The sequence below is a fragment of the Myotis davidii genome, unplaced genomic scaffold, assembly GCF_000327345.1.
Source record: "Myotis davidii unplaced genomic scaffold, ASM32734v1 scaffold17, whole genome shotgun sequence".
Taxonomy (NCBI): domain Eukaryota; kingdom Metazoa; phylum Chordata; class Mammalia; order Chiroptera; family Vespertilionidae; genus Myotis; species Myotis davidii.
The window spans coordinates 503,152-527,194 of NW_006288624.1; the positions used below are offsets into that span (position 1 = coordinate 503,152).

The 24,043-nt window shown below is 49.1% G+C and overlaps 1 protein-coding gene across 1 annotated transcript in view; it reads left to right on the plus strand.

Annotated features, from left to right (window-relative positions):
• DPF3 (D4, zinc and double PHD fingers, family 3) overlaps nucleotides 1-24,043 on the plus strand; it is a 154,395-nt gene that overhangs the window by 15,516 nt on the left and 114,836 nt on the right. Inside the window, exon 3 of the mRNA XM_015562004.1 lies at nucleotides 17,716-17,843. Within this exon, the coding sequence (XP_015417490.1) occupies nucleotides 17,716-17,843 (128 nt within the window). The remainder of the gene's footprint in view (nucleotides 1-17,715; nucleotides 17,844-24,043) is intronic.

Here is a 24,043-nt window from a genome sequence, read left to right on the forward strand (position 1 = left end):
AGCCAAACCGGTTATGGCCATTTTATTTTTTTAATCCTCACCTGAGGATGGATATATATATATATAGTAAATGTCTTTTATAGAACCAAAGATATTTAGCACTGTAAAACACCTCAGACATTATTAACTCCAATTCCTTGTTTTATTGAAGTCCAGACAGGTTAGGAGACTTTGCTCAAAGTCACACAGCAATTCCTGTGGGAAACAGTAGAGAATCCCCGTTGCTTGATTTCTCTGTTTAGTGCTTTTTCTGCTTTCTCATGCTGCTGATAAGTATTCTAAAAGAAACTTGAACAAAGCTTTCCCCCCTAAAATCCTTATTTATAATATATATATATATATATGTATGTGTGTGTGTGTTAAAATGCACCCAAGAGATAGCTGGAGTTCCTCCAGTCATTGATGTCAGAATTTCAAATCCAACTATCCTACCGAAAAAGGGAAATTGGCTCATGTAACAGTAGATCTTAGAGTTCACTAGTTTCAGGCTTAGCTGAATCCTGGCGCTCAAGCTTCACGGTGAGGGCTTGTGTCTCCTTCCACCAAACACTCTTCCCTTCATGGGGCAGGTGAGGTAGCCAGCAGCAGCCCCAGACTCATGCTCAGCCACACCCAGCAGAAAGGCAAGTCTCCTTCCACAGCTGAGCTGGCTGGGTTTATGTCCGTCCCACCAATCACTGCCACCCAGGGGATGGGGCGATCTGATGGACTCATCATCATTATATCATATTGTCTGAAAAGCACACTGGTTTACAAAGCCCTTTACAAAGCTTTCCATTTATGGCACTTCATTGGTCCTGACCCTGGGAGGCAGAGAGGGAAGGACAGGGTAAATAAGCCCATTTTACAGGCCGGGGAAGTCAGGCTGCAGACAGAGCTAAGGAGAGTTTACTGAGCTGCTCACATACCTGAGAACAAAGTCTCACTGTTAGTGGGACTGAGGCAAGAAGCTACTCACGAGTGTCCGGTCCTTCCACTGACGGACGTGTACATTGGGCACGCTGGCCTCCCAGCGGCAGGCTATGGAGCAGCCGGGGTTACAGCTGGCTTTAGACTTCCCCATCCCTGGGCCTGCCATGACCTGTGCGCGGAGGGAAAGGATGACCCTAGGGTTTGCTGTGGCCAAGTGCCCACCAGCACATTGTGTGTATCTGTGATCATTAGGAAGTTTTCCTTGGGCAGAAGCTGAGGGGGCTGTCCCTGGTCTCAGGTAGTAAAGGCCCAGCCCCTGAGATGCCCGGAGTCCTGGGGGAGGACCCTCTCTGGAAAGATAGTGCCAACCTGGACGAGAGTGACCCTCAGAGGCGTGGCCACATCCCAAGGTGGAAAAAGATCCCAGCTAAGTTGGGCTCACCTGAGGCAGGCTCACCCTACAGGCCAGCCAGTGCCCAGGCCACCAAAAATAAGAACCCAAGGCTGGAGTGAACAGCTTTTCAAATGACACAGCTGCTTCGCGGATGGAAGTGTTGCCCCTCTTTGGGTAATCAGACCTACTACTAAAATCAGACTCCCAAAGCCTTGGGCCAGATGTTTGGCATTCCCGTGTCCTGTGCTGAGTCTGTACTACTAGGCCGGGCCTGGCCCTCAGCATGTACCCCGACTCCAATCTGCCACCGCAGGTTGTGAAGCAAGATGCCAGGGGAGTGTCTGGGAGTCAGGCCTCGGCCCGCAAAGCATCAGGGCCCATCCAGAGAAGCGAAGCAGCACAGAAACGCGTCACCCGACACACGGCTGCTCTGGGTTTTTCACACCAGCCAAAGTGTCAGAAAGGGGCCTTCCTCCAGGTCCTCAGCGGGCCCAGGTGGGGCCTTGGAAGAAGGCGTCCCCTTTGGATGGACATGTACAAAACGAGGCCCCTTTGGTCGGATAGTACAGCAGACGCTGGATCTCAGCCCCCGTCAGTGTCTCTGCCTCATCATTTATAAAATGCAGTTTCCAGCTGAGAGGAGCTTTTCCCTTTTGGGGTATATCCTCCTCAAGCACTTGGACAGTGTTTTAAAACAGTTCTCTCTTATTTGTATTCTATTTGATTTGGGTTCAAAAAGGACTAGGCTTTTCGGTTGGTGCTTTTAGGTGCGACTCAGGGTAGAATCATTGGTCAGAGTCCCTGGAGAACTTGCTGCGAATTCCTAGTTGGTGTGAACAGTCAGCTGGGTGGACGATTGGAGACGGATGTTTTCAGGGCTAGAGGAGCAGGTGAAGGAGACAGATGGAGAGAGAGGCCAGGGAGCTGCTCTCTTTTACCCCCTGCAGTGGAATTGGGAGTAACCTTTCTGAAGTTCAATGCATAGAGCCTGTCAGGATTTTAAAAGCACGTGCCCTTTGACCTAGAAATTCTTTTGCTAGGAATTTATCCTATAAGTAAATATCTAGTAACAAGGTAGAAGGTTGCCCTTTGTGACATTGTTTGTAACGATAACACAAAGAATGGAAACAACCAGAAGGTCCATTGATAGGACACCAGTTAAATACTACAGTACATTCATAAAATGGAATGGAATGGAAAGATGTCCAAGATCGATTGTCTAGTGGAAAGATAAAAAGCAAATTGCAACATTATGGGCAAACTTTGCTGAAAATCCATAACTGATTTGTTCAGCCTAGGCCGAATCTCTTTACATTTATGGAAAGTGGAAGACTGAATTTATGTTGAAAGAAAACCCATGAATGAACCAACCCCCCCTTGGCCCTCCTCCACCCCCAGCCCCTATAATGCTCTTCCTCTTCTCTCTCTTCCCTTCCAGCCACCTAGTCTGGGCTCCCTTAGACAAACCCTCAGAATCTAGTTATGTCTCTGACTCTTGGAGCCTCCCCTAGGCTCCACCATCAGCACCCTCATCTGTTCGCGGGGAGGGAGAGGCATTCTCCTGATTTGTGAGAGACGGGGCGCTGGCCTGGAGCAACATTGTCTCAAGGCATGAGTTTCCTTCCGTGTCAGACCCTTCCACAGATAACGAGGGGGTGCCTCAAGAAATTTATCATGCCAACACCCAGCGTGTCCCTCTGGTCTTCCTCGTTTCCTTGCCTGAGTCTAGCCAGTGGCAGGCAGCTTTCAGCAACAAAAGCCAGGGTGTCATGTGGGTCAGAGTTGTCCTACACCCCAGGTCGGCAGAGCTGAGAGCTCTGACCGGGAGCCAGGTCAGGGCAAGGGCGAGGGGATGCATATTCAGGAATCTTGAGGGACCTTGGGGAAGGTCTGAGGACAGGGCTGCAGCTCCACGCGCTTCTGGTTCAGTCTCCCGAAGCACAGACATGGTTGGTGCTGAGGAGACATTGCGGGGTAGGGAGTGGAAAGCCGATCGCTGCTATTTGTTCCGGGGCTAAATTAGACAGCGATGGAGTTCACCCCAGTCCTGCTGTCCTCATCCCATCTCCCTCACTGGGAGCATTCCACCCCACCTATGTTTCTTTACTATTTGCTGAAGATAAAAAATGTGTCTGTGTGGGGGTGGGATGGGGCTGAGAGCTGGGGAGAGCTCTTTGGAACTTGAAAGCATTCCCAACGTCCCTGAACCTATGCGTTTCTCACGCCTAACATCACCCCTCCGATCAGCCTTGAATAAATATCTCGCAACCTCCTACTTGCCTGGGCGCCTGAAGGACAACACACGCGACATTATTTCTCTCCACTGACTGACAATGGAGATCAGTGTTCTCTGCAGCTTGCACTTGGCCGCAGAGGCGACTGCAAGGTGTCTCAGGGTGCAGCCACCACAATTCCTGCGACAGGAAGGCTTGGGCCAGGGGCCTGGTGTCCGAGAGCAGCGTCCTTGGACCTTTTCCCCAAGAATGGAGCTCTGTCCTTGGGAAGGGGCGGGGGGCGGGGGGCGAGCTGGCAGGAGAGAAAGGTGGAGAGGGAGCATCCACCAGAAGGCCCCGAAGGAGGACAGATGTTGGGCAAAAGCCAGCTGATGAGAAAAGAGGCCTTCAACTCCCCCTACTTCCCCTCTTGTCTTTTATTTTATTTTATTTATTTATTTTTGAATGAAGAAACGAAAAGGCTGGGGACAGACTTCTACCTGTTATCCCTCTGGATTAAACGCTCGAATCGTCAGCTTAGATCAGTTTAGCCTCTTCCAACCCTGGACTTTTTGGTCCCCATGGTCTAGGGCAGATTTTATCTTTGTTGCAGAGGTTGGGAAACTGTGGCACAGAATTGGGAAGTTAATTTCCTGGGGGACACTGGGGAAGCCGAGGAAGGAACCCGAGGGGAAGCCTGTTGGAACGGGCTCTGTGCTGCTCCAGGACCCTGCACACATCCATCCTGTCCTGTTGCTCTCAGACCAATAGGGCTTTTACAGCCGACGTGCATTCTGCTCCTGAAATGTACCTGCGGCCTGTAAATCTCTCGGCTCTTGGGGAGCAACACGGCTCTCTGCCACCCCTGCCAAATTCCAAGGGTGATGGGAGGGAAGGCAGCCAGGAACGGAGTTCTGGTTCTTTCTCATGGTTTTCTTTGGCAGCCACTCAATGGCTGGGGATGAATGACCAAGGAAATCGCCCCACCACACGTTGTTGGGGGACCATGAACAGCAGGGCAGGGACCATGAGGAGACGGCAGCCTGGGGTGCTCAAAAGCAGAGGGTGCCATAGCTGGCCAACAACAGGTCACAGGGACCCTCCGAGGGCTGCCCCCCACGGGAGTGATCCCGACACAGCCTGAGTCCCGGCTGCTGGGCAGGGGTGGAGAGGCCTGTTCGCTCGCCTAGGGTGCTGTCCCCACAGCCCAGAACTGCCAGAGCTCTGCAGATGGGAGCAGGCTGCGGCCAACTTCCCCAGCTTTTGAAAATCCTGCATCTTAATTAGTTCCCCACTGCTTTTGTACATGGCCCACATTTTAATGGTCTCCAGGCCTGTTCCACAGTTTGCTCTCGGATGTTCGGCGTGATTTCTCTTCTCCTCAAGACAGTCCCCCCTGGCTCCTCCGGCACCCTCCCAGTCCGGGAACAACTTAGGGAGCGCCGATGTGCCAAGCATGTAGCCCGAGATTGATGAGCCTGTCAGCCGGCTGCCTCTGCCCCCTGGCCTCCTCCCTCCTGTGTGCTCCTCACAGGGATGAGGCAGGCTGGGGTGGGCGAGCTGGGGGAGGCGAATGCAGAGACCGGTGGAGCCCCTAGCCAGGTGTGAGCCAGTGGACAACGTGACCTTCCCCTGGCTCGCAGAGGAGCCTGGCTGTGTCCTTCCGAGGGGAAAGGACGTTCCAGCTCCCACCTCCATCTGTCAGTGCTTATCTGTCTCTGCGGGGGGCTGGAGGGTGCCTGAGCTTGGTCGGCTGGAGAATGGATGCCTTCAAGTGCATCAGGGGGAAATGACCAGTCGTTTATCTCTTTCCTGCAGTGTCAGAGCCTGCAGCCATCCATCCATCCCGGGGGCCTGCAGCTTCTTCAGCTCTTGTTGGCCTCATGAGTGTGAGAGCTGGAGACAGGTGGGAGGCCCCTGCAGCCCCTGCTTCATGCTGTGACTGTTCATGGCTTTTTTAAAAACCTTCCTGGCATCTCGGGAAGGAGCTGGGTCTGGGGACAGCCCGCGCTGCCTTGGCATTGGCAGGAACGCGCTTTGAAGGCAGAGGCGCACCCATTTTTTTCATCTGTATCCCCAGTGCCCAGAACATAGGCTTGGCACACAGTAGGTGGATAGTAAGGACTTGTTAAAGGAATGAAGGGAAGGAAGGTATCCGTTGTTTGATCTCAGGCTTGAAGATCACGGCTTAGCTCTCATCATCGCGTTTCGCAGATGAGGAGATGGAGCCAGAGAAGAGCAGCCTGCAGCAGGTGACCTTGCCTTCCCATCCTGTGTCCAGCCTGGCCTGTGGGCCCTGTCCCAGCGTTGCATCTTGCCTCTCTTTGGTAGGAACTACAGCTGTGCTCCGCGGGAGAAAAGACATCAAACAGGGATCCCAAGGTCTGGGTTCAAGTTCAGACCCCTCCATTCACTGGCTGTGTGGCTTTGGGCAGTTACCTAACCTCTCTGGCCTTGATTCTTCATTTGTAAAATGCAGCATGGCAGCTGCTCTGCTCACTTCACAGGGTTGTTCTGATAGTCACGTGGATGGTGGAGCTGAGGGCGCAGCACGTGCGAGGAGGCACTGGGATGCCCTCTCTGTGCTGCACTGCTGGGCGGCTGAGGGGTCTCTGCCATACTGTCCCTGTGCCCAGCACCGAGGGTGCACTGGTTGAGGGAGATCCCTGCTCAGCTGGAAGGGTGTGTGCTGTCTGGCCCAGAATGGAACGTGGTCTGCATTGGAGGCTTTTCCAAGTCCGCTGTGTTCCGCTCTGAGGAGAGGAAGGAACCCTGGCGTCGGGCTATGGGATTGACTCACCTGGGACAGAACCACGGCTTGCACGAGCTCTCACCTTGCATCCCAGAGCTCAGCCCTTTGGCATCCATTGCCCAGGGCACATAGATAAACTGGGCGAGACTTCCCTGCTTTTATTAACACCGTAGTGTGCTAGGCAGTGCCCGCCTGGCTGAGTCTTTTCTTCTTCTTTTTAAAAAATATATATTTATTTTATTGATTTCAGAGAGGAAGGGAGAGAGATAGATAGAAACATCAATGATGAGAGAGAATCATTGATTGGCTGCACGCCCCCTACTGAGGGGGATTGAGCCCGCAACCCAGGCAAGTGCCCTTGGCTGGAATCGAACCTAGGACCCTTTAGTTTGCGGGCGATGCTCTGTCCGCTGAGCCAAACCGACCAGGGCTGAGTCTTTTCTTCTGTCCTTGGCCTTAGCTGGTCCATCTTCTTCTGAGTACTGGGCACCTGGTCTCTACACCTGGCCTTCATTCTGTTCACTCTGTGGGGATGCCCGCTGCTCAGGGGCCAGGGAACTGTGCCCCAATATGTGCTGCCTCTGGATGTGCTGCCAACCAGGATGCATGAGGACAGGGCTTATCTCTATCATGGACCGACCTCACCTAAGCACCAAGCTTGGCTCGTTGGTGCGGCTCCACACTCAGCACTGCAGTAACTACCGTTTCCCCGCGTCTGCCCTCATCCCCCTCAGTTATTGATCCTGGTAAAATGTGAGCATTATCATGTCACTCTCTGCTTGAAACCTCCAGTGGCCTCCGATCGCACTCAGAGCAGAAGCCAGCTTTCTCACAGGGACCTCACCACCCTTCAGGACGCCCCTAACTCTGACCTGGGCTCCTCTTCCACTGGCTCACCGTGCTCCAGGCAGATGAGCCTCCGCACTGATAGCTCCTTGGCCTGGAATGTTTATTTTAGGTATTTTTTCTCTCCCATTAGAATATACCATCTACGAAGCAGGAGTTTTTGTCTCTTATGTTCACAGCTGTGTCCCTAGCACCTAGAAAAGAGTCTGGTACATAGTAAATGTTTAATAATTATTTGTCAAGGGAAGGAATAGAGCAAGGCATCCTCTGTGGTTCTGCCATGATTTCCAATCTGCAGGCCAACGCCCATCCTGGAATTGAAGCGGGGCGGGCACCTCCGCCTTCGAGCTCTGCCTCCTCCTCAGCCTCCTCTGTCCTCTGCGGGCTACGGACTCAGCGGACTCAGCCTCTTTGCTTCCATTCTCTCAGGGCCATGCCCGGGTGGGGTGGAAAGGTGTGCCCCTCCGTCCTCAGGCTCTGAGAGTGTCAGCGGTTGAGGAGTTAGTGGAGAAGTGCAAGGAGAGGGAGACTTTAGTAGACGAAAGGCAGGGAGTTCCTAGTAACTGAGCACGCCCCCTGTGCCCAGCACTCGATAGTTTCCATGATCTTACCTGCCCCACAATAACACCAGGAAGTGGGCTTTGTTCTGCCAGTTCTACAGATGAGATCAAGGCCAAGTGTGTGTTTAGGGCACTAGAGCTCACATTTCACCCCAGAGGGGCCTCTTGCGCTTTCCAGTTATCTGCGTTCTCTTCAGCTATTTCATCACTCAGTCCATCCCCATCATCCTTTCTTTCCTCCCGTGCTGCTCAGCTGCCCTGGCTTGGTGTGGTGGCCAGCATGGTGGGGAGCTTCCTTTAACAGTGTGGGTGTTTTTCTGTGTCTCAGGGGTGGGGGATGCTTATCTGTGGTTCTGGCCTCTGTGTCGGCTTACGAGTGGGTGGGTAGGTACGGCAGGTTGTGGGAGCCAGAGGCCATTTGGGGGAATGATCAGCCCTCCTGTTGTGTGGACATTCTCGGATTCTTAAAAAAAATTTTTTTTTTATTGATTTTAGAGAGGAAGGGAGAGGGAGAGAGAGAGAGAAACATCACTGATGAGAGAGAATCATCGATCGGCTGCCTCCTGCACGCCCCACACTGGGGATCGAGCCTGCAACCCAGGTATGTGCTCTGGAGGGAATCAAACTGTGACCTCCTGCTTCATAGGTCAAAGTTCAACCACTGAGCCATGCTGGCCGGGCTATTCTGGGATTCTCGAACACGCACTAACAAGGGCCTGAAGGGTGCAGTCTGGGTGATGGGTCCTCAGTGTGAACCTTATCTATTTTGAGCTCTATGAATCACAAAACAGGGAGTCAACGGCAGCCAAGAAAATGGCACCCCTGAGGAATGAGCAGATGGATTCCTGGGCCTGCCACCATCGCAGGAAATCAGGTCTTTGGCTCCCCCCAATCTCTTCCCCTGTGGGGTGAGATAACAATATCCTCCCCTCCCCCCGTGAGCCTGATGGGGATACATGAAGGAATGATTCTTAAGCTCCTTGCTCCTTGGTGTACGTTGATGTATAATAAACCCAAGGAAATATGATGAGTTTAACTCCTCAAAATAATAAGCACCCAGAGAGAAAACTGCACATTTGTATTTTTAAAGAAAAACTAGAGGCAGGTTAAAAGAAAAATCTGAGCGCTCATGATGCAGCAGGAGGATTGTCTGCCGTTGTCTGTGGGATTTCTCCCTCCCTTTGCACCATAACTCTACCTCCGGGCCCCTGCCTCGCAGAGAGCTCGTGATGGATGGACGGATGGATGTGCCTTGTCGGGTGTTTCACTGCAATTTCCCTCGGGGCAGTCTGTCTGTTGGCGGAGCACAGCCTCCCGAAAGATGGTATCTCTTGCAAACTCGACAGCTAACAGACAGCTCCTCTCTTTGTATATTTCCCCAAAGAAGAACTGTCTTAATCTGTTTTTTATGTGGCATATTTTATTATAATCCATATATGACTTGCAGGTTTTCAGTCCTCTATCCTGAGCCAAAAACAAAACAAAACACAACAACGCGTGAAGAGTCAAAGGCTCCGTGAGCCTGTGACATCCAGGCGTGTGCATTTTTAAATGACCTGGGATTTAATTACTCACTGTGCTCCCATGTTGTACTTTCGGGCTCATCTTGCCTGCATCCTGTTAATGAGCTCAGTGGCTCCAACAGCCCAGTGGAAGCTTTGCTTTTGGTGTGTTGGATGGTAGGCTTGGGGCACCTGTGTCCAAGGCCTGTGGCTTTGATCTCCATCCAAGAGGGTGCTGCCCTGTCCACCCTGTCCACAGCCCTGGGGAGAAGCCGGCCATTGCTCTTCACTAGTGATTTTCTTTATTTCTTTGCCTTTATTTGTGATTTTCTTTTCTTTCTTTCTTCTTCTTCTTTTTTTTAAAGACTTTCTGTGCTTCAATCCTTGTTTGTCTAAGAGGTTTTTTCTTATTTGGAAACCGATTTGCTTCGGTTTGCACAGAAGCTGTCTCTGGTGTGATGGATCGTGCTGGAAGTCACCCAAGGAGTATCTCTGTTCCCAATTAGAAGTGGAGGCAGAGCTGCGTACGGGGGCCCAGGGAGGCGGCTGGCTTGGGTGACAGCTGCTGCCGCTCTGGAGGGAGTAACGATCCGTGGGTTTATATCCATGTGTATAAAACCAGGCTAATTTAAAGATGAATTATGTGTGTGTTTTGGACCATTTTCTTTCAATGTTAAAGGTTTGATGGCTCCTATCAGGTCATGTGGTCCCTAAATTTGTGTGAGATTCAAATTGAGTACACTTTTAAAGAATGACTAAATCCTACATCTAGATGAGATGTATTCGGATAAAACGGAATCAATGAAATCCCTCAGGGATTTCAACAGGGCACATGTCTGGACACACATTGTGCAAAAGCTTGGACCTATTAGCTTCTTTCCCCTTCAGTCTGGACCTCCTGTGGTCAGGGCCAGAGAATGTACCCTGTGCGGGTTTGCTGGGAGGCCCTGGTCAGCATGTGACTCTGACCTTGTGAGCCTTACCCACAGTGCTTTGAAACCAGAGTTTGCCAGAGGTCAGCTAGAATGCTGTCTTAGAATGGCAGTTGGCCAAGTATTAAGCAGGCACCATTAAGAACCATATTTAATGTTTTTCCTGTTTTTTTGAAAGCAAATCATAGCAAACATTACTTTTAATGGCTACCAACCTGCCCTAATATGATAGCTACTAGCTACATGTGCCTAGTGAATAGTAGAAATGTGGCTAATGTGAATTGAAATGTGCTATATGTATAAAACACACCAGATTTTGAAGACTTAATGCAAATAAAAGAATGCAAAATATTGCATTAATATTTTTATATTGATTACATGTTGAAGTGATATTTGTATATACTAGTATTCAGTTAGGAAAAATATATTAAAATTAATTGCATCTATTGTTCTTTACTGTTTTTTAAAAAATTATTGATTTCAGAGGAAGGGAGAGAGAGAGAGAGAAACATCAATGATGAGAAAAAAATGATTGATCAGCTGCTTCCTGCATAATGTCCCACCCCCACCCCCCTACTGGGAATTGAACTGTGACCTTCTGGTTCATAAATCGATGTCCAGCCACTGAGCCATGCTGGCTGGGATGTGCTTTACTTTTTATTTATTTATTTATAAATCTTTATTGTTGAGATTATTACAAATGTCCCTCTTCCCCCCCTCCCCCCCATTTCCCCTCTCCCCCCTGTTCCTGCCCCATCCCAGGCCTTAACCCCCCTATTGTCTCCCATCGGCTTCGTTTTCCTACATGGACCTCGGAGGAGCGTCGAGCTCCCACTCCACAGTCCACCTTTAATGAGGGGAGACAGTGACTGTGTCTCCCCAGTTCCGAGTATTTCTTTTCTAGATGAAATATCTCTGGGTTCTCCTGTCACATCATCTGAAACCCGTACTTTCCAAATCGTGCCTCTAGACCTATTTTGTTAGTTTATTTTGATTTTTAGATCTGATTGTTGATAGGTATGTATTTGTTGCCATTTTACTGTTCATATTTTTGATCTTTTTCTTCTTCTTCCTCTTCTTAAAGAATACCCTTCAACATTTCATATAATACTGGTTTGGTGCTGATGAACTCCTTTAGCTTTTTCTTCTCTGTCAAACTCTATCTGACCTTCAATTATAAATGATAGCTTTGCTGGGTAGAGTAATCTTGGTTGTAGGTCCTTGCTATTCATCACTTTGAATATTTCTTGCCACTCCTTTCTGGCCTGCATAGTTTCTGTTGAGAAATCATCTGACAGTGGTATGGGCATTCCCTTGTAGGTAACTAACTTCTTTTCTCTTGCTGCTTTTAAGATTCTCTCTTTGTCTTTAGCCCTTGGCATTTTAATTATGATGTGTCTTGGTGTGGTCATCTTTGGGTTCCTCTTGTTTGGGATTCTGTGCTTCCTGGACAGAGTAAGTCTATTTCTTTCACCAGGTGGGGGAAGTTTTCTGTCATTATTTCTTCAAATAGGTTTTCAATATCTTGCTCTCTGTCTCTTCTTCTGGTACCCCCATAATGAGAATGTTTATATGGTTGAGGTTGTCCCAGGGGCTCCTTACACTATCATATTTTTGGATTCTTTTTGCTCTTCTGGTTGGGTGTTTTTTGCTTCTTTATATTTCAAATGGTTGGTTTGATTCTCAGAATGCTCTACTCTACTGTTGAATCCCTGTATATTAATCTTTATTTCAGTCAATGTATGCTTAATTTCTGACTGGCCCTTTTCCATTTTTTTGGAGGTTTCTAGAAGATTCTTGAATAACCTTATAACCATGGTTTTGAACTCTATATCCAGTAGTTTGCTTTATTCCATTTCTTTCATTGGTGACATGTTTCTTTGTCTCCACATATTGGCTGCTTCCCTATGTTTGTTTCTATGCATTGGGTTTAGCTGCTATGTATTCTTGAGTTGGTAGAGTGTCTTTGTGTAATAGGTATTCTACATTGCCCAGTGGCTCACCCTCCCCAATCACCTGAGGTGGACACTCTAGGTACATCCCTTTGTGGGCTGTGTGCACAGTCTTGTAGTTGAGACTTGATTGCTGTTGTGTCACTGGAAGGAATTGGTCTCCAGCCCAATTGGCTGTGAGGACCACTGCGACTACAGTGGGAGAGCTGCTGTGCAGGAGACACCCCTATGGAGCAGGACTTGCTTCAGTCGTGCTGTCGTGCTCACTGAGTCTGCCCCTAGAGTGTGTTGCTTATGGATGTGTAGAGTTGTAATCTGGTATGGTCTGACACTGACCACTGGGTACACTGGCTCTTGGGTCTCCAGGGAGGTGCAAAGCCAGCCACTGCCTGGGGCTGCCCAGCAGGAGCTACAGAGAGATCTGCAGATTCTTCCTCTTTGTATCCTCTTTGGAAGTGCCCAGATGAGGCCCAGCTATGAAACAGGGCAGGCTGATGCTGGTGCTGGGTCTTGGGCCTTTTACTAATAGGTTTGGGGCTCCCTGGCCCAGCTGCAGCTTGTTTGAGAGACTTTTAACCTGAGCAAGGACAGGCCATTCATATGCAAAAGCTGCTGCATCCAGCTTGGGTGGGGTTGTAAATTGTATGAGGCGGGTCTTAGGAAATCACTAGGGTGGAGCAAACAGAAATGGCTGCCAGTCAGCCCTGCTTCCAGGGAGGTTCTAGCATAGGAACAATGACCCCTGCGAGCACCTCCATCTGGGAAAAAGCTGCCCTGAATTCCTGCCCTGATGCCAGACAATCCAGTTCCTCCTCATATATATTTCTGCTCTCCAGAGCCTCGCCCTGGTGCTGGAGCTCAGAGGACATGGGACCTTGTAAATTTATTTTGTGGTGCCGGCCTTTTAAGAGTTTTATTGATTTTTTACAGAGAGGAAGGGAGAGAGAGAATTAGAAACATCGATGAGAGAGAGACATTGATCAGCTGCCTCCTGCACATCTCCTACTGGGGATGTGCCCGCAACCCAGGTACATGCCCTTGACTGGAATCGAACCTGGGACCTTTCAGTCTGCAGGCTGACGCTCTATCCACTGAGCCAAACCGGTTTCGGCTGCACTGGTTTTTACATCCTGTAATTCTTACTGCTTTTAGGGACTTCTTTTCCCAGCTCTGGGACCCTGGGCTGGGGGTCTGGTGTGGGGCTGGGATCACTTGGTCCTCCAGGGCGCCTCCACAGAGATGATCTTCCTTCTGATTAAAAAAGTGGCACACGTGGGGGCCGGAATAGCCCACCAGCCTGTTTCGTGCCTCCGCACTCCTACCAGTGTCAGTATGCTTTCTTCTTTACGTTAGTTGTAGGACTTCCATTCAGCCAGCTTTCCAGCAGTTCTAGATGATGGTTGTTGTGTATTTCAGTTGTAATTTTGATGTGGTTGTGGGAGGCAGCCAGTACAGACATTTACCTATGCCGCCATCTTCAAATCTCCACTCTTTACTTTTTAAAATGTGGCTACTAGAAAGTTTAAATGGTGTAAGTGGCTTGCCTTATGTTTCTATTGGATAGTGCTGCTGTACCATTAAAATCATTATTATTCAAACTTTTGTAATAATAATATGTTGCATTTAGAGGGCACTTAGAACATCCCAGGCTCTTTACATATATGATCTAATTTTGAATCTTAAATTTTGAATCGAAAAACCAGCACAAGAATTGATATGTCTCAGTTTCCACTCTGTTTCTCACACTAGTTTTGTGTGTGGATCTTTTCAGTTTCTATATGTGGTGTATTAACTTGTTAATTCTCACACCAACACTGTGAAATAGTATGACCATAACCACTGAACACAAAAGGAAATGAAACTCTAAGGTTTACGTAACTAGCCAACATATGGCAAGGCTAGGGTTTGACTCCAAGGCTGCCTGAAAGAACTTCTAGGAGCCAATGAAATACCTTGAGAGTCAGGCAAGAATGATGCCACTGTATTTCTCTTTGACCCTGGGAAAGTCTCCTTAGTCTCTCTGTGTCCACTTTCCTCATTAAGGGGTTGGACTTCAGATGCTATTGGAGGTTCCTTCTAGCTCATTTCATTGTTGCCATTTTGGTTTTCTTTCCCCTCTCGATTCTTCTGCTTCCATCTGGTAAAGGACTAGAAGACCAAGGGAATAGATTGAATTATAGGAAAGCAGGATGGAGGGATACTTAGCATGGGAGTAAGAGGGAGAAGGAGGAGGAGGAAGTTCAGTTGATGAGAAATTCTATATGAGGTCAGTACTGTGGTGACAGAGTGAACACCACATGGGGATGTTCAGCTGGAACAGCCCAGAGCCATGACACAAACCTGCCCTCCACCTCAGCAGAGATCTGCCTTTTATCTCAAAGTAGGAAAACTATGGAGAGAGCCGAGGAATGCAGTGGAAGTGTGCAAAGGTTTGGAGAAAGACTTTTCAAGAGAGGCAAGGCGCAGTCTGTACAATTAGATTAGGTGAACGGGTTCTGGAGGTAGATTGGGGTCAAGGCGGACTTTATCCCGTAGCAGCTGTGTGATATTAAGCAAGTTCATCTCCCTAAGCTGCAGTGTCTGCATCTATAAAATGGGATCACTGTACTTTCTTCTTGGGTGGTGGTGGGGATTAAGTAGCAATGACAGCTGCTGCATTTTGAATGTTTACTGTGTGCCAAGCACCCTGCATATACACACAGATATCAACACCCACTAGGGTCATTAGGGCTCAGCCTGGGCCTGCTAACTACTAATAAGGATGCATTAAGTGGAGCTCTTGTCATGATCTTAACGGCCTCTAGAAAAGATTTGGTTGCATTCTTGCCCTACTGTATTACTTTATTTTATTATTTAAAAAATATTTTTATTGATTTCAGACAGGATGGGAGAGGGTGAGAGATAGAAACACTCCCCTCTGTTCTGACTCAAATGGAACTCTACCTACCCCTTCTACTTCTCAATGATGAGAATCATCTATTGGTTGCCTCCTGCACAACCCCCACGGGGATCGAGCATGCAACCTGGGGCATGCGCCCCTGACCGGGAATCGAACTGTGACTTCCTGTTTCATAGGTTGACACTCAACTACTGAGCCACGCCAGTTGGGCCTACTGTGTTACTTTAGATGAAGTTACTTCTCAGCCTCTCAAGTGACTCATTTATAAAATGAGATGATTAAAACAGATGATCTGTAAGGTGTTTTTTTTCAGCTCAAAATGTACAATTGTGGAAGTAGGGTTTATTTAGTGTTGAGAAGACTAAGGGGATACTAAAATATGAACTTCAAATATATAGATATGAATGATTATTGTAAGTTTGAGGGATGGTGAGCAGCTGTTCTCTCTTGACCTTGGATAGGACATGCAGCGGCACACTTGAATTGTTTTAGACCTGGCTTTGGAAGCCTTTTCTGACTTGGGAGGAAGAATATGTCATTGGAGCAGGCTCTGAAGTTGTACACTCTGAACTCATTAAAGCAGACAGTTGACTTCTTCTGACACTCAATTTCAGTGTAACTTCACACAGGCCTTCCCTGACCCTGTGATCTAAACAGACCCCCACCTATTCTTCCTTCACATTTCACTCTGTGGGGTTCCTCCAAAGCCCTTATTACAGTTTGTAATGGCATATGTTTATTTGGATTTAGTGTTTAGTGTCTACCTCTTTAGATTGTAAACTACCTAAAGGCCAGGACTGTCTGTGTTTGGCTCCCCGCCTATGTACCTAGTTCCAGCACAGCAGTGGTCACATGGCAGTGCCTGGTAAATATTTGTTGCATGACTAGATGGATGGATGCGTTTCAGAGGTGGTTGATTTGGTGGCATTGCTTCTTGATGGAGTTGGATCCTCTGCTTGCCTTTTTTGGTAAGAGAAATCCCAGAGACCTTGCCTCACAAGGAACATTAGATACTGTTCCTTCTTCCCACTTTCTTCTGGGGCTGGTCACCATGCATAGGTGTTTCTTTCACTTTAATGGATTGCCTAGTGCCCCTTCCCTGTGGACTGGTCAGCCTGCATCTGGTTTTGGTCGAGGAGTAGAAGGGGTAGGGAGAGTTCCATTTGAGTCAGAACAGAGCCCAGGGAAGCGGGGCTTGATCTTGCTGGTTATTTCCATTTGCTCCCCCAGATACACTCTTTGTCCCTTTTTACACCATCCTGGGCTCCAGGAAGTTGACCTCCGCGGACTGCATCAACACGGATCCCTTGGTCTCTGGCTTCTGGTTGAGGCTGGCCGGTGAGAGGGCAGGGCAGGAAGATGAGGACGGAAGGAGAGAGAGGCTGGGCTCTGTGCCCCCCTGCCTCGGTTCTGTGAACCTCTGACCTGCGGGCTCAGCAGAGAGGGAGGTTCCTCTGCTGCAAGCACAGCTCCTGCCCTGGAGCTCTGCTGTGGCGCCCCCTCCAGGTTCTTACACACACGCCCCTCTGTCCCTCCAGGAATAGCCGTGATAATGACTCCCCACTGTTAGCTCTCTGGGCTGTTTCACCATTCCCTTTTGTTCCCTTCTTCTGCCCACACCTCTGTGAAGAGTCCCTACACTGATCTCTCACCCCCCACCCCATACATTTCCTCTGACTGTTTTCTAGGGCACCATTCCCTCATATTCTTGCACCCATCTCATCTGCTACAGAGTAGGGACCTCACATCTGATTGTCAGGGTGGGCATGAGGTACAGGATCGGAGGAGAGATTGGAGGAATATTTTGTATTAAGTCCAAATATGATCATTAGTACCTGAGGTTTCCGTTTTTAATGAAACAACAAAAAAACAAGCCTTCCTTTGTGTTAGCAGTTTGGGGGACATACTGAGGAAAGGATTCAGCTCTTTCTGGTCTCCTTCCTGGGCAGGGCCGGCTCTGGCTGCCACTGCTCAGCTGGCCCCCTGACCTCCAGCCCTAGGGAGCTGGTCAAACTCCTGATGTCTTCAGAAAAAACGCCCTGGTGTGCGGAGCTGGGCCTGTTAGGCATCTGTGCTTGCTCTTTCTCTTCCTTTGGCTTTGCAGGCCTCCGCTTCCCTCGTGAGTTGTTAAGAACAGCCTCTGAGGTTGAAATAGCTTTTCATGGAGCAGACCTGAGCTGGCAGCCAGCGTGGCTGAGGGGAGGTCACCGAGTTGCCTAACAAGAGGTGGGCTGGAGGGAGAGAATAATAAGACGTGAGGCTGGCATTGATGCACCGCGTTAGAGTTTTCAAAGAACTTAAATGTGAAGGAGCACATTTTTGCTCCACAAAATGGCCAGGTGGGGTGCTTGGCACTGCTGTCCTCACTTTGTAGATGCAGGAAAGGTCTCTGGGGTCCTGGAGTGCTTTGCCCGAAGTCCCAGGGCTGGAGAGTGGCAGAAGCTGGACTGAGACCCAAGCTGTCTGATCCCACATCCAACCGGCGCCCTTTCTGCTCTACCTCTGCCATCTCTGAGGGTGCAGGCAGGGTTGGAATCGACCTCAGGGACTGAGCTGAACCCAGAAAAGCTGGACCCAACTGCAGTGTCCTGCTCCACTCGAAGGAGAGAGCACAGGCGGCCTCGAGCCTTAGCCAGGAGCTCTGGTTCCTGCGCGCCCTCAAGGGCCATCTCCTGCCCCTCCTGTCCCTCCTGCCCCTCCTGTCCCTTCTGCTTCTAGTGGCCTGACCCTGCTTTTCTGTTCTTGTGTTTCAGAGGTGGAGCTGCCCCTGAAGAAGGACGGGTTCACCTCAGAGAGCACCACGCTAGAAGCCTTGCTCCGAGGCGAGGGGGTTGAGAAGAAGGTGGACACCAGAGAGGAGGAGAGCATCCAGGAGATACAGGTATTTCTGTGTCCGCTGGGGGAGGAGGGCGCCCCCAGAGCATCACTGGGGACTCTAGTACCAGCTCGGGTCCTCCTCTCAAGGGCCAGGACTGCATCTCAAGTTCCCTCATGGCACATTCTTTTCTGATGTAACATGTCTCTGGGAAGAAGGCATTGTTTCTCTCAAATCCGTTTGTACTCAAAATATATCTTGGGGGCCTGTTGTATGACAGGCATGGCACTATGCCCTGGGGGCACTGTGGTGAGCAACACAAATATACACCCCCCACCCCCAAGCAAACAGTTCATAGTCCAGGCTCAAAACCTCTGTGTTGTCTGCACTGGCTGGTGCCAAGTCCCTGCCTCACCTGGCCCCGCCTCTCACCCCTTCCCCAGCTATAGTTGCCTCAGCTCTTCCTCAGCACCTCCCACGTTTCGCTCAAGGCCAGTGTAGGAGTCACCCTCCAGGCAACCTCCAATTCACAGGAATCCCGTGACTGTGCCCGCAACATAGACCCAGGGCACAGCCCCTTCCCGCCACACCCACTGCTACTCGCCTGGGCTCCCATCTCCCATCTGACCTGCTGTGACTCCTTTCTAAGTGGTCCCCTGCTGATTTTAACATGGAAGTCGGATCCTGTCGTTCCTGTGCTCAAGGCCCTTCAGGGGCTCCTGTTCTCCCAGAGCAAGTCTAGGTCCTCTACCTCTCTCTTCCCGGTTCCCTTCCTCACTCTGCTCCAGGCGCCTGCCTGGCCTCTGTGCTGCTAAGGAGCACCCTGGGCACACCCTGCCTCTGGCTTCGCTCTGGTGTTTCCTCTGCTGGAGAGTCCTTTCCCCAGCGGTTGTCTCTCTCCCTCACCTTCCTCAAGTATTTGCTTCCATCTCCCCTTTTCTCTGAGGTGCATGTAGCCTGACCACTGATCCCTGTATGGAAGACCACGTCCTGTGCCCTGCGCCCCTCCCCAGCGCTCCCCGCATTCTCCTCTTATGCTCTTCTTTCCTCCCCCCCACAGCTCTTACCACTGTCTAGTGCTTTGTTTGTTTTCTGTTTTCCTCCAAAAGAATGTCAACTCCTCAAGAGCAGGAGTCTTTGTCTGTCTTGCTCATAATATATCTCAGCACCCAGACAGTGCCGGGCACACACGAAAATGTTTAATGAGTGGCGCCCGAGTGGACAGATCCCTCCGAGTCCCATCCCCAGTCCTTTCCCTCTCCAGCACGGCCTGCTTTCTTAGCCGATCTTTCATCCCGAAACAGTTCCTCTTGTGCCACCCCCTTGCTGAAAAAGAGTGAAAACACTTGTGTTTCCTACTAAATAAATCCAGAAGGACGAGTGTGTCCTTCCGGGACCTCTTCTCTGCTCCAAACCTGGATCGCAGGCTTACTTCCCACCACGCCTGTCCTCCCTCTGCTCGTCGGCCTTCTTCCCCCTGTGCCGGGGTCTGCTGTGTCCTTACCCGCTGTGCCTCTCTTCCTTCTCCACGTGCACCAGTCCCACCCATCGCTTAGGCTCGGCTCCGATGCCACCTTCCCCACCAAGCCTTTTGTCATCTCCCCACAGCTGGGCAGTCTCTTCTTGCCTCTGGCATTTAGGGTATCTAGTACTGTTTTTTGTTTTGTTTTGTTTTGCTATTCATGTATTACCCTCCATTTTTGGACTTTCAGATCTTTGAAGTCAACATCGGTCGCATCTGTATTGCCCATTCGAGTATTTTTCACTCATTTGATGTAATGTGTCTGAATCAGTGAGTGGGGCAGAACCATTGCCCAGAAGCCTTGATGCTCTAGGGCAGTGGTTCTCAACCTTCCTAATGCCGCGACCCTTTCATACAGTCCCTCATGTTGTGGTGACCCCCAACCATAAACTTATTTTTGTTGCTACTTCATAACTGTAATTTTGCTACTGTTATGAATCGTAATGTAAATATCTGATATGCAGGATGTATTTTCAGAGGTCGCGACCCACAGGTTGAGAACCGCTGCTAGTGTCTGTGGCCCTGGCCCTTTACAGCTGGCGGTGGGTTTGAGTTCTCAGGCAGCACTGGGCTAACCTATGGGATGTTACCGTGGACTCATCATCATCATCGTCATCATCACCATCGTCCCTAATGTAAACCAAATGCCGACTGTGTACAGAGCTTTGGGCTACCATCTACTGTGCTAGAAGCTGAAACCAGGACCATAAGCCAAGGAAATGTACATGTTTTTATTGGCTTAGGGACAGTTTTGTTAGTATTTTTCATTCATTCATTCAACCAAAGTTTATTGAGTGCCTCCTCTAAGCAGGCACTGTGCTAGGTTCCAGGAAAAGAGATAAACCACCATGAGAGACCTTGTATTCTGGTGTGACATGCAGACAGGAAGCAAGTCAACCAATAGAATAGTTGCCTTTCAGGACCAATGCTATGAAAAGAACAGAATATGAAGATGCAGTTGTAAGAGAACAAACATTTTAGGGAGTGTCCTAAGGGAGCTGGGCATTTAACCTCAGTCCTAAGGGGTGAGAAGGAGCCAGCAAAAGGAGGGTTTTAGGCACGAGCTTTCTGGGCAGAGGAACAGTTTGGGTGAAGGCACAGGTAGAGCTCAGCTGGTGTTGGAAGAACAGAGGGCCTGTGTGGCGGGAGCACAGTGCCCGGGAGACAAGGCCTCGGATGGCATTGGAGGGGTGAGTGGGCCGGACCACTCTAGCCTCCCAGGACATAGGAGAAGAGGCTCTTGATTTCATGAGAAATGAAAAAGGAAGTCATATGGAGGATTTTAATCAGGGCAATGAATTTGTGTTTCATTAAGATCCCTCTGGCCCCCACATGAAGGGGAGACTGCCTATAGGGCCAACATTGGAAGGAGGGAAGTCAGGAGATTTCTACAGTGTTCCACACCAGAGATAATGGAATATTTACTTTTTAATTTTTTTGTTAATCCTCACCCGAAGATATTTTTTTCATTGATTTTTAGAGAGTTGAAGGGTAGCGGGGGCGGGGAGATCGATTGGTTGTCTCCCTTGTGTGCCCCCTGCCCGGGGATCGAACCTGCAACCCAGGTATATGTCCTTAACTGGGAATCGAACCTGAGAAACTGCGGTCTGTGAGCTAATATTCTATCTGCTGAGCCACACTGGCCAGGGCTGATAATGGAATCTTTAATAATTTCTTCTCTAAAAAACACAACCACATATCATTGTGATCATCACTGTGAAGACTGTTTAGAGCGGTGGTTCTCAACCTGTGGGTTGCGATCCCTGTGGAGGACGAACGACCCTTTCACAGGGGTCGCCGAAGACCATCGGAAAACACATATATAATTACATATTGTTTTTGTGATTAATTACTATGCTTTAATTTTGTTCAATTTGTAACAATGAAATTGGGGGTCACCACAACATGAGGAACTGTATGAAAGGGTCGTGGCATTAGGAAGGTTGAGAACCACTGGTTTAGAGTAACAGGGAGAAAGTTATTTTGAAATGTGTTCATTTCCCAGATAATGTCCTTGGACGCCGAGATCAGCCGCATCTCTAGTTGCATACCGCTGCCCTTCACTCCCAATACAGGATACCCTCTTCCTCCCTCACCCTGAATATGGCCTTTGTTTGTTAGGAACTCTTGCCTCCTCCCGAGTTATGGAGAGTGGCTTCTGCTATCAGGGCCTTGGTGCAGGAAATGCAAACACACAGGGTGGGTGTTGTCACATCTGAGGCCTGGCTCACACACAGGAGGTTCTAGAGACAGACACAGGGAAGGAAGCTGATGGGAAGAGGGAGGGATGGAGCCTGGGGAGAAGTCAGTTTACTGCTGGACATTGAGGCCGCATAGCACTTCTGGAGGCTTGCTCAGTTGTCTTCACCAGTCTTTCACTTTCCAACCTAGAATCCATGTCACAGATAATAAATATCTTCATAATAAAAAATGAGAGGAGTCAGAATTGTGCTTAGGTGCTAGAGGCAATGACCTTTAAATTCGAGGCACTTAGAACTTACAATGATTAAATGACTTGAAGACTCAGAAAGTTTCCAAGATGGCTGTATGAACAGTAAGAACAGTTAGAATAACTACATCTTTTACAGAAGGCTGCAGAGCATTTGACTAGTCCTGGTCTTGGCTTTCGCTCATATTCCCACTTTCCGCTCAAAAGCTAAGATGCAGGGAGGCTAGGAGGCTTGCTCTGGGCCTGCACCAGTGTCGCCTAGCTCAGGCCAGAGGTCATGTCCAGCAGACGATGCTCCTCAGTTAGATGGCTAAGGTTGGCCCAGAGACTCCTCAGTGCTGTCAGCTGATGACTTCCTGGGTAAACCGAGCAGAGAAGCCAGAGAAGAATTGACTAGACTGGTTTTGAGTTCGTTGGGAGGGTTTGGTAATTCTCAGTATCCTGATCCCTGTGATTGGGAGGGAATTCTCTGACAAGGAGGCAGTGGGAGAAGGTCACTGGTGACTTAATTCCTGGGCTTCCTGCTTTGAGGGCAGGCCAAAGGCATTGTCCAGGAGGCCACTTGGACAGTGATGGCGATACCAGATGTTGGTGTGGTAGGTGCTGCTTTTTAAGCCTTTTCATAGCTGTGTGATTGTCGCACCGTCACCACACAGTGGATGCTGTTTGTTATCCTTTATAACACGGTGGCCACCCCTTTGGTAGCCTCATCTTATGCCAGTCTCTTCCTGAGCCACTGAATTCTGGTCAGTCACATGGGCCTCTTTTCTGCTCCCTGGACAAGTCATGTTTCCTTGCCTCAGGGAGTTTGCTCATGCTGTTCCGCTGCCTGGAATACTTCCCTCTCTTCCTTCTCCCTATCTCATTCCAACGCTAGTCTTTCTTTTCTTTATAGCTCAACTTGCTTAGGTCACTTTCCCAGGGAAGTCCTCCCTGACCCTCAGATTAGTTAGCTTTCCTTCTAACACCCTCTAGTAGCCGCTGGAACGTGCTTGTCACTGTTCTTTATAGAAGTTGCAATTACATGGTTATATATGTTGTTTAAATCTGTCCTCCCTTCACTAGACTTTCAAAATCCATGTGGAGCCAAGGACTGTAGCAGTTTTCTGGCTTGTCTAGCAGAGCACCTGCTGTGTAGTCAGCACTAGACAAATGTTGGTTGAATGAGTGAGTGAATTTCTGGTTTATAATTAGGAAAACACGCATGAGGAGAGGATGACTCACCCTAGGTCACACTGTGAGTCCATAAAGGAACCCCAGGGTCCCTGTCATGGAGTCCAGTGAGCTCCATGCTCTTCCCTCTTATCCCACTCCCACTCTGGCGGCTGGGTCCTCGGCCACAATCTGTCTTTCCCTTTCCCTTATACCTAGAGATATAAACCTCCCCACACCTCCCTCAAACGGAACGAAGTGCTCAGGTTCCCTACAGGAAGGGCATGCCACAGTACACCTTGGGAACTTCAGACACAGGGCTGAGAAACAGATGGGAAACTCTGAGCTGATGAAGCTGACCTTGCTTTGGTCATGGATTTTCTGTATGGTATTGAGCAGTCAAATCTGTTTTCAGTTTGTTTGTTTGTTTGTTTGTTTATTTTTAATCCTCACTCTAGGACATGTTTTCTATTGATTTTAAAGAGAGAGAGAGGGAGAGGGAGGGGGAAAGAGACGTGAGAGAAAAACATTAATTGGTTTCCTCCTGTGAGCACCCCAACCGGGGGTCAAACACACAACTTAGGTATGTGCCCTGACTGGGATTCGAACCTGCAACCTTTTGGTGTACAGAATGATGCTCCAACCAACGGAGCCATCCAACCAGGGCTAGGCTTAGTTTATTCTCTGCAAAATGGAAATGAGATTCTCTTCTGTAACGACAGAGCTGTTAGAGAGAGAGAGTGAAATCTTTGTCTTTAAGCCCATGATAAGTAATGTTCTGTAATGAAAATAGATCCATTTTTTTTCTTAAAAAATAACAATGGGTGATTAAGAACAGCACATTAATGTCAAATTCTGGTCAGATGAACAGGAAGTTACTTGTTTTCATCAAACAGGGCAGGGTTCCAGTGTGGCAGGGAAAGGAGAAACCTATTTTCATATTTAGAAACAAAAGGATAATTACTTAAAGAAAGTAAGTTTTGGCAAACTTGGGTCCACACAGAAAATTGCTCCTACCAGAGTATTTTCTTTTTTTTTTTTTTTTTACTGTTTAAAGTATTGCATATGTCTCCTTTACCCCCAATTGACCCCCCCCCCTACTCCCACCCATGAGGGCATGCCCCCACCGCCCCAGTGTCTGTG